Source organism: Corylus avellana, chromosome 1 (genome assembly GCF_965113065.1).
Source record: "Corylus avellana chromosome 1, dhCorAvel1.hap1.2, whole genome shotgun sequence".
In the NCBI taxonomy this organism is placed as follows: domain Eukaryota; kingdom Viridiplantae; phylum Streptophyta; class Magnoliopsida; order Fagales; family Betulaceae; genus Corylus; species Corylus avellana.
In genome coordinates, this window is record NC_142490.1 from 17,135,362 (window position 1) to 17,146,734 (window position 11,373).

Consider the following 11,373-nt stretch of genomic DNA (forward strand, 5'->3'; position numbering starts at 1 on the left):
ATCTCGGTTTGACAGTGAAGCTTTTTCAGACCCCTCCTTGTATCGTAGCGTTGTGGGCTCATTACAATACCTCTCCCTCACTCGGCCGGATGTATCATTTGCCGTCAACAAGGTGTGTCTGTTTCTTCAACGCCCAACAATTAATCATTGGGCTGCAGTCAAACGGATCTTACGCTATTTAAAGCACACTTTGTATCATGGATTATATTTTCGCCAATAGTCCTCTACTAATCTTCATGCCTATTCCGATGCGGACTGGGCAGGTTGTCCTGATGATCGGCGATCCACTGGAGGTTATTGCATTTATTTGGGTTCCAATTTAATCTCTTGGAGCTCTCGCAAGCAAGCTACGGTCTCCCGGTCTAGTACTGAAGCAGAATACCGTTCCTTAGCTAATGCCACTGCTGAGCTCCAATGGCTTCAATCACTCTTACGAGAATTGGGTATTTTTCTATCTCAGCCACCAACACTATGGTGTGATAATCTTGGTGCCACCTACCTCACTGCCAATCCCATGTTTCATGCACGTACTAAGCATATTGAAATTGACTTTCACTTCGTACGTGACAAAGTGGCCTCCAAGAATCTAATCGTTCGTTTCATTTCCACCAAGGACCAACGGGCTGATATTCTTACCAAGCCCCTTGTCTCAAACCGTTTCGTTACTCTTCGTGACAATCTCAACGTCTTTGCCATTCCGCTTAGATTAAGGGGGCCTATTAAGACAATTTCCACAAATCACGTGATCCACCAATCCAGCACATCATCTCATGCAATGAAGGCAATGACAAATCACAATAGAAGTCCAACAAGGAAAGATCATGCTGCATTATTATCTGCCAGCCCCATAACAGATTCTGCAATACATCATCATGCAGATAAGGAAACTAGTCACAAGCAAGAAAGGAATACACCTTTGGAAAGAAATCTGTCAATCAATCACACAAGGAATGACAATCAACTACAAAAGGAAGTTCACCATATTTGCCCTTAATAAAATCCACAATTTGTGGAATTGCTTGTAAAAGTTACGAGTGTCTCATGTATATATTACCATGTACACAGTTGAAATAAACAAGCGAGAGAATTACAAAGCATCTCATATTCTTTTACATTTTTACTCTTTCAAAAGCTTTCTCAAGCTTATTTGTAAATGTACAAAGTGCATCATTATGCACTTCCTGGTTACGCGGAGTAGCTAAAGGTATAATAAAAATAATGTTTTATTTTTCGTATTTAGGCTTTAGCGATCAGTTTTGTTACATAAAACATCTTTTATCCAAATTAATGATTCAAAAATCCGAACTGTTATTTAAGGACGGAGTGAAGTATATATATATATATATATATATATATATACTTCCCTCCGTCCTTAAATAACATATATATAGATTATGCTTTGATTTTTTTTTTTAATTTTTTGGATTAGCATTATTATTATTTTGACGTTATATATATGGCCGTATATTATATATATACTGAAAAAGGGATTTATTGGGACTTCTTAACTTTAGGATGTGAATTTCAGAAATCCTGAACTGTTATTTTAGACATATTATTTGAATTCTATAGTTAACTTAATCTTAAAATGTCAAACGAGTATCACTAATTGGCCAATTTTTTAGTTATATATTTATTTTTTTTCTTCTCCCTCTGGTCCTCAAACTAATATATTATTTTATTATAATGCAAAAATAATAAAATAAATTTAAAGAATTATGTGATTCTGTCTACAACTTAGATTCGCAGGATAAAACCCAAATACCTACATTTTAATTTTAATTTAATTTAATTTTATTATTATTTTTTTTTATGAATTTACAATACAAAATGTCTCTATAAATAGTTGGGTGGAGAGAATACAAAATGGTATGGAAGATCAAATCAAATCAAAATTGAATCTATTCAAATCTGATTTTATTTTATTATAATCAACTACCATCAATCCTCAAATCTAATTGGACAAATACCTGTATTAGAAGCCATGTATGAAAAGATGATGAATCAACGATAGACTCATAAGTTAACATGAAATGGACAAACACAATAAAAAAAGAAAAAAAAAATCAATATTAATACACTGATCAGGGACACATGATGTCACTTTTGTAGACTAGGTTGAAGGAAATTCCTCTAACCGAATTTGGAGGAAAACTTTGTCCATAAGTTAGGGTTCGTTTGTGATTACAGTTTCAATAAGTGCGATTTTAAAAATAGCATTTTTGAAATCGTTACTTTTTAAATTTGTAAAGGCATTTGGTAAAATATATTAAAAAGTACATTTTTATTAAATATTTGTTATATAAATTCATGATTTTGGTTTAAATTTGAACTTTTTCAAATAAGCACCCCTAGCGTGCTTATTGAAATCGCAGATTTTTTTTCCTATTTTAAATTAAGTACTTTATAAATCGCAATGTCAAACGCCTTACGTTTTGCGATATTTTTTAAAAACGCTAATTATTCTTACGAAATCGCAATCTTAAACACACCCTTAATATGAGACAAACAAATAGCTGTATAGAAAGATATGTACGATGGGATAATAAATCAATAATAGACTGATCAATTAATATGAGACAAACAAATACTGGCCTGTATAGAAAGATATGCATGATAGGATTATCAAATCAAGAATAGAAAGATAAATGGATGGCATATATATTGAGTAATTCTAGGAGGCCTACTTGTATCTTACTAAGAATGATGTGGTTATTAAAATCACCATTGAGCTTGTAATTGATCATTATTGAGTTTTGATCCAAGAGTGATTTTAATAGACACATCATTTTTAATAGGACACAAGTATGCCATTTAGAATTACTTATATATATTGTATTAGTTTTAGAGGTGTACAACATTAATTATTATTTTACCATACTTCATCCAAATCACAGAAACTAAAGAAATCATGAGAAAGGCAATGGGAATGAGCTTTTTCTTCTTTTCTTCTTTTTTTTTTTTTTTTTTTCATTTTTTGTAAGAAAGAAGATTTGTAACTCCATAGGCCGTACAAACATGCACACATGCATAAATAAACTATTGAAGTTTGATTTAGTTGAGCCTATGAAAATGTTAAAAATTCAAACTTTTGCTCATACTGAGATGGTAATCATCTTGAAACTGACATTCCCCCATGGTTGACAACATATAATATGTATTAAGAACAGAATATGTAGGACTTATTACCTGAAAACTTTAGTTTTCTATCTCCCTCCTCGTTGGATGTCTTGTTTTGTGATCGACACTGGTCAGAAAAATATATATGTTCATACACTACGTAGTATATTTTGTAAAATATTAATCAAAAGATTAAATTTATTATTTTCTATCATGTGAGAAGGACACGAGTGATGTACGAGAATAATATTTAAGTGAATTTATTATTTATGTTTTAGTTTTCCTTTTTTAATAAAGATTAAGTTTTCTCTTTTTCATTAGGATTTTTTCTTTTCTTTTCCAATTAGTATCTACTTAAGCTTTTGTGACAATACAACTGGAAATTTGGAAAAGATGAGCTCCATTTGAAAAGGTTATGTGCTGAAGTGTTATTTATAATTATATGAATGTCTTAATTCACACAATATAAAATATTATAATTAAACTCATTGATAAACCATAATAGTTTGGAACTCCCAAATATATCATGATACATACTTATTTATCTAGGTGTCTGAGAATATAATCTTTACTTCATAGAATACATTATTAAACGCAATGGCCACAGGCCAGACGCCCTCTCATGTATGGCCTAAGGTGAGCAACTCGAAATAAACTAAGTAAAACTTCATTTAAAAATCTTTTATATATAAACAGAAAGATTCTTGTTTTGTACAAGCCAGACATGTGGCTTTCCCTCAACTTCTTTTCTTCCTTCTACTTTATTTACCTGAACTTTCAAGTTATCTCCCAAATTTATTGATTTTGTTGATGCTGATCATACATGATACACACAATCGAATGAGCTATGGGCAATGCAGTTGTTAATTTTTTTTTTTTTTTTGACATTTATTGTTAAAATTATTGTGGCTGTAAAGCTACCAAGCAAATTGTTTATTCTGTAGTATATGATTTGGAAAAGAAAAATAAAAGATAAAAGTACAAGATGTTGTGCCTTTGGTTGATTGCATTTTATTACAACTTTCGTTTATATTAGCATCCAACGATAGATAAGATTTCGCTCGGATTAAAATAATTAATACGGGAATTTGACAAAGAATCACGAAGTCTAATTAACTGTTAAATATTATGAGCTAAAGTCTTGAATTCAATAAGCGAATCCGATAAAAGTTTCATGCAATGCCATTTCTTATTATGAATATTCGTAAAATAATTATATAAATTTAATATTTCTTTATTACCAAACCATGTCTGATTTCTGAATAGATTCAAAGTGATCTGTAGAAAAGATTTGATAAAGACATTAGCCCATCAATTTGCTGAATGCCTTCGAAAGTGGTTGAAATTTTAGGCAAACAGTTTTCACAACTTGGTTTGCTATCGGAAGATTTTAATTTTTAAAGTTGCAAAAGGTGGAGATGCTTATCCGCTCTTAACTGTTTATCTACTGCCAAAGCTTTGTGGAAGTAACATTGAGACCCAACCCTAGCTAGTATCCAAAATCAAGAAGTGTACGCAAGATTCCAAAAATAAGGAACAAAAGTAGTGGAAAAGCAAAAGGTAAAGTCACATTATTTAACGATGATGGCCATGTCACATAAGTAGATTATTATTTACGTTTTTCCATGTCTCTAAAACCGCAAATGTGAAAGTTACACTGGCATGCATTCATCACGAAAACCAGTTAGCATTACAAATAATTGAGGGTTCATATTGTACTAGCAAAATATTAGTTTTAGCCTAAAAATTAGACTTGGATCCCATCAAATTAAACTTATATATATCTGCGCAAAGTCTTGTTGAAATAATCTGGAACATTGAGACTTGTTAGTGGTTTTGGCACTCTCTCAACCTCAAAAGCTAGTTCAAGAAGTACTAAGTTTTCCCTTACACTTATAAGCTGACCACCAGCTACATCCACAACTGATGTGGGATAATCCCAACAATCAAATCTTCAGACATCGGGCCCTAGGTCAGAGCAAAGACAACCAATTTTTTTCGTGGATTGTTGGGCATAGATTTGTTGGTTGAACTTGGTATCTGATACCAATGTTGGTGGTTTTGGACCTTTCTCGACCTTGAAATTTAAAGCTAACTCAAGAGGTGAGGTTTTTCTTTACACTTATAAAGTGACCACCAATCTTTTTCACAACCGATGTGAGATAACCCACACAATCTCTCACACATCTAACCTGGATCGAAATAGAGACAACATGTTTCTCACATAGACTGTTTGGTCGGGACTTATTTGTTGAACCTGAGCTTTAATACCAGTGTTGGTGGTCTTGGGCTCTCCCAACTTCAAAAGCTAGCTCAAGAGGCGGGGCTTTCTCTCACACTTATAAACTGACCATCAGACTATTCCAAAATTGAGTGTGAGGCTTTCTCTCACACTTATGAAGTGTACCAATACGATCATCTACATTTTTTTTTTTTTTTCAAGATCATCCACGTGTGATGCTCATCATTGTCATGCCCCAAAGTCCAAAGCAGCACATAACACCTACTTAGACCTGATTTTACACTTATTTAAAATATTTCCTTCTTCAAACTCTTATCACCTAAGAACCAATTGTTCATGCCACCAAATCATTTGTAAACATCAATTAAAGCTAGATAACAACCCAAGAATAATTAATAATAAAACATACTTCCTCATTAAAATACTATGTAGCTTTAAAAGACAATAAATTAGAAATCCTAATTCGTCTATAAGATTTATTTCCCTGCATAAACTGGGTCCAATATATTTAGAATGTAAACACTCCAAGTCTCAAATTCCTACGAAACAAATAACAAACACCATGACATACTTATATATTGAATTCACTCCAACATTTAGCTACCGAGTATCTCAACCTTTTAATAGGAAAAAGAAAAGGAAAAAATTCCAAATAGAAAAGGAAAAACTCAATCCTTATTAAAAAATAAAAACAAAAACACACATGCATAATTAAAATGATAATTTTCTCAAATTTCTCCTGCATCACGAGACCACCTGCTTAATCTGAAAAATTTAAAAGAAACAAGGATTAGCTAACGCCCAGTAGGTAGCATAGATAATGGGGTTAGGGGAATTGAAAGTTTAAACAAAATAATGTTTCATATTCAAAAATACTCTTGTGAGTAAATAAAATTCCCATAAAAGAATTTTTTTTTCAAGAATTTATCCAACATCACATGATAAGGTAATCACCCTTATGCCACGAAGACATCAGTTAATAATCACAAACCAAGGATATATTTCAAAAAATGCTCATAGGTTTACCTAATTTCCATCTAAAAGTCCATAAAAAATAAACTTTGATAATTAATGCCTTAAATTCCAAAACAAAATCAATTAAGTGGTTGACTGTAAAACAAAAGTGAGCTTTGAAGTACCCAGTGTTTCATAATATTTCTCTTTTTCATTCTTTTTCATTTTTGGGAGAGTGACGTCATGATGGCCTTATGTTGAATAGAAAATTTTGGTCAGGATCGAGTTGGTTTACACGGTCCAAAATGGTCAAAACTACCAATGTTCTTTTATTTTAAAGTCAACCACGATTCAAAGATTGTGAATGTACTGATTCACCCACTTCCAATCAATAGAGAAAGAAATATTTGGAGGTTGTGAATGTAAAAGAAATGTGACGGAGGAATTTTTGTCTGTATTCACAGCCTTCAAATATTTCTTTCTGGAAGTGAAGAAGGAATGAAAACACTTTCTTTCTATGTTTATTGGTAGAGGACTTACGAACGGCGTTTAGAAAACTTGTTGTAATTTCCTTTTAAAGCTACGTCGTTTGGCTAAAAATTAGGAAGTTTTGATTTTAACTGTAGATTAAAAAGGATATCAGATTACGCTATTATGTTTCTACAGCATAGTAGGAAGCTGGATCATTCAATTATAAGTTATAACCAACTACTCAATTGAAAATGTAGAGAAAAAGTGTTCAAATAAATGTTTTAAATTTGAAGGCTTATATATGGCCAATCGGTGGACCTATAAGGTGACAGATTTTGTTAATTTACTTAACGGGTATTGATTTTGAGAAAAAAAAAAAAAAACTGTTATTTTGGCATATTTTGAGAACCTATAAATTATTTTTTATACTACAAGGAGTGATTTGTAATGTAGGCCAAGTATATGGACTTATAAATTATTTTTTATACCACATGAAGTGATTTGTAATTTAGGCCAACTACAAAGGCCAATTTTATATTTATCCCTTTATTTTAAGCCGATGATACATCATATATACATGGAAAAACACACATAAACCCGACGTTTCAATAGGACAAATACCTGACGATGAATGGAGAAGAAAACCTTAGGCAGCTGTTGTTTAGTGTCCACTCGTCCAGCCCACATTGCTTGAACTCGAACCGGAATGAGTACGGTTTGCTTGCCTACGGGGTGGGTACACGCCCACAAACGGATTATGCACCGGACGTGCCGCCGAGTGTACTAGATTAGTAGGCATTGAACCTTGTAGAATCACAGTAAGTGTAATTTGTCTTAGCACAAACATCCAATGTCACGAATGGCACCAAAGTATGCTCGACAACTCAATGATATGTCTATAAAGTATATATGTCACCCAATAAACGAACTAGCCATAACATAATGCACCTCCATTATATTTTTTTCACTATATGTATGCATGAAGTATTCTATTTTCTATATCTATATATATATATATATATAACTACAACCTTCATTTAAAATGTTAGATATCTCTAAATTCCAATGAATTTTGTCACTAAAAGTTCAATAAATAAAAACTTATCCAAAAATTTCCCATAAATTAGATTGTGACAAAAAATTTCAATTCAAGCTCTAAAAGCCCCAAATGTTCTTCTATATATAACATGCTCAAATCACACGAAAGTTTCAATTAGAAGAAATATTCCTATAATCAAATTTGTAACAAATATATATATAAAATCAATGGCAAATTACTAATTTCTCCTCTTGCCTAAGGATAACTTAAATTTGAATGAAATAAATTTTTTTTCTAGCGTGGCATTCCGTCTCTATTAATCGGCATAGCCTTCTAAGAGCTTTGCGATATATAAAACATTGTTTGCTCATCTAAAAATCCATAAGTGCAATAGTTTTTTTTTTTTTTTATAGAATAATTCATGATCACTTGTATTAATCAATCAAGAAGAAATGGCAATTGGATGATATATGCAAACACACACGCACATCCGAAGGTTTCGAATGACAAATACCTGATGATGCGGAGGAATAACCATTGTGTGACATCGAACCAGCCGAAAAAGTTGGGTTTAGTTGCCACCGGGATTGGTAATGCGGATTCTTTACCCAACGTGGCATCGTGCGTCGATGATAAGTAGGCATTGAACCTTGTAGAATCACAGTAAGTGTAATTAATCTTAGCACCAACATCCAACATCACGAATGGCACCAAAGAATGCTCAACAACTCAATGATGTCTATAAAGTATATATGTCACCCAATAATGAACGAACTAGCCACAACAGAATGCTCAACAACTCAATGATGTCTATAAAGTATATATGTCGCCCAATAATGAACGAACTAGCCATAACTTAATGCACCTCCATTCATTATATTTTTGCACGTATGTGTGCATGTTGTAATTTAATTTCTATAATTTTCATTTTTTTATCTTTGGTTTTTTCTTTAACTACAACCTTTCTGTACTTTAACATATGAAAAACACGTTTTTTTTTTTGTTTTTGTAATATGTTCTTCTATAACATACTCAAATCACACAGGACACTTTCAAAAACATAATTAGAAGAATTCCTCTATATATAATCCAATTTGTAAAAAAATTATATAAAAAAAGTTCATGGTGAATTACAAATTTTCCTCTCGTGCCCAAGGATAACTTAATTTAAAATGAAATAGGTTTTTTTTTTAAAAAAAATTTCTAACATGAAATTCCATCTCCATTAATCGCCCTAGCCTATTAGGAGGTTTGCGATATATATATATATATATATATATATATAAAACATTGTTTGCTCATCTAACAGTCCATTAGTCCAATTAATAGTGAGTGACGCACAAACGCCCCCACACATTAATATTATGAATGGCACCAGAGAACGCATGCTCTCGAAGTCAACAGTTTCTAAATGTCTAAAAGCCCTAAAACACCTTAAATCTCATAACATGAAAATTTTCTAATTGGATGCATGATATATGCAAACACACGCATAGGAAGTTTCAAATTAAATGACAAATACCTGATGATGTGGAGGAAGAACTACTTGTCGAGCCTGATATGCTTGAGTTCGGAAGGGGAGTAACCGCTGGACGTATTCCAATGAATTTGATTACTAATTAAATGTTCAATGAATAAAAAATTACATAAAAATTTACCGCAAATTTTTTAATTCATTCTAAAAGTTTCATATGTCCCCTTCACATGTGAAAAAACAAATGTTTTTTTTTAGTATGTTCTTCTATAAGATGCTAAAATCACACATAACACTTTCAAAATTCAAATACTTAATGAGAAGAATTCCTATAATCCAATTTCAAACAAATTTATATAAAAAAGAAAAAAAACAATCAATGGCGAATTACAAATTTTCTTCCCGTGCCTAAGGATAACTTAAATTTAAGAGAAATATATATTTTTTATTTTATTTTTTCTAAAGTAAAATCCCGTCTCCATTAATCGGCGTAGCCTTCTGGGAGCTTAATTTGTGATATAAGTTAGTGACGCACAAACGCCCAACATTAGAAATGGCACCAGAGAATGCATGCTCTAGAAGTCAACAGTTTCTATATGTCTGAAAACCGTACGTAAAACACCTTAAATCACATAACATGAAAATTTTCTAATTCGATGATCGCTATATGCAAACACACACATCCGCAAGTTTAAAATGACAAATACCTGGTGATATCGAGGGAAAGCTACTTCTTGGTGTGAACATGCCCCCAAGGCGATTATGCACCTGACGTCTCTCCGAGTGTCGTTGATTAGTAGGCATTTTCCCTTGTAGAATCACAAAAAGTCGACTACAACCTTCATTTAAAAAGTTAGATGTCTCTAAATTCTAATGAATTTCGTCACTAAATGTTCATATATATATATATATATATATATATATATATATATAATTCTTCTCGTGCTTAACGAGTTTGTTTTTTTAACTTGAAGACGGAATTTAAAACTCAAGCATCTCAATCAACGGAAATTAAGCATTTGGAATTGCCGTCTGGCTATGCTCGATCGGATGAATAAAGAAACTAGAAAAGCCCGCCTATTGTGAACGCAGTACCACCAAGCAGCCAATCCCAATTCCTAAACCCCAAACATGGACACCAAATTACCCATATTCCAAGCATTTTCCCATCAAACTTCCATTCCCAACAACTTTCCAATAAAATGTTTGGTCGTGGAACGGAAGGCAAGGGACATAGTCAATGTTGGGTTAAACTACCGTCTATATATATGTCAATCAAATTAATAAACCAAGCAACAAGCAGAAGAAAATATCTATCCAATATCTAAAGATTTCATCATGTGAACTGCCTCACCGTGCAATACATAAAGTTTTCTCTAAATTCTAATTAAAGATAAACCTTGGACAATTTTCAACATACAATTTTACCCCCAAATAACCCAAAAATCCACCATTTTGTTTTCTTCTATTTCACGGTTTTCAAAAAGAATATGATTATTATTAGAAATGAAAGCAATTTCAAGTCATGAAGTCAAAGTATTATCCAATGCAAATGCGTTTTGATAATATAATTAGCCAAAGCAATGTAAAATTGAAAGAAGGAACAATGGATGCCAGGAATTTGTTCGATATCTAGAGTGCTTCATATTGAAAAATGTATCCATCTTACTAATTATAATCACTATATATACATGTATTGATCAGATCGATGATATTAATAGTGGATGGTAATGATAGAGAAGGCACATGAAAGAGTATGAGACTAACAAATACCTGCAGTAATATATGATTGGATACGAGATCGATAAGACTCCCTCTGGTTCAATACGAGATCGACGAGCAAAAAGACTACGAAGGCTAGGAATACTGGTTTATAAATAGGCAATGAGCTGGTAATTAAAACTTCAAAATTTGGTCAACTACGTACCAACTTTTACATTACGTGTTTAAAGTAAAAATCGAGTTCGTCAACTACATACCAACTTTTACATTACGTGTTTCTATCGTTTCTTTAAAAGGTCTTAGAATTTGCATCTTTAATTTTTAATTTTTTATGTACAGTACACTGGTTTA

General features: G+C 32.2%; 1 protein-coding gene across 1 annotated transcript; it reads right to left on the reverse strand.

Annotated features, from left to right (window-relative positions):
• Positions 1 to 7,448: 7,448 nt before the first annotated feature.
• Positions 7,449 to 11,125, reverse strand: LOC132172841 (uncharacterized). The gene is made up of 5 exons (XM_088513799.1): positions 11,074 to 11,125; positions 10,008 to 10,139; positions 9,349 to 9,414; positions 8,341 to 8,475; positions 7,449 to 7,591 (listed from the first exon to the last, which is right to left on the reverse strand). Exons 2-5 carry the CDS (start codon positions 10,102 to 10,104, stop codon positions 7,449 to 7,451), a joined length of 441 nt encoding a protein of 146 aa, XP_088369925.1. The 5' UTR covers positions 10,105 to 10,139; positions 11,074 to 11,125.
• Positions 11,126 to 11,373: the final 248 nt, after the last annotated feature.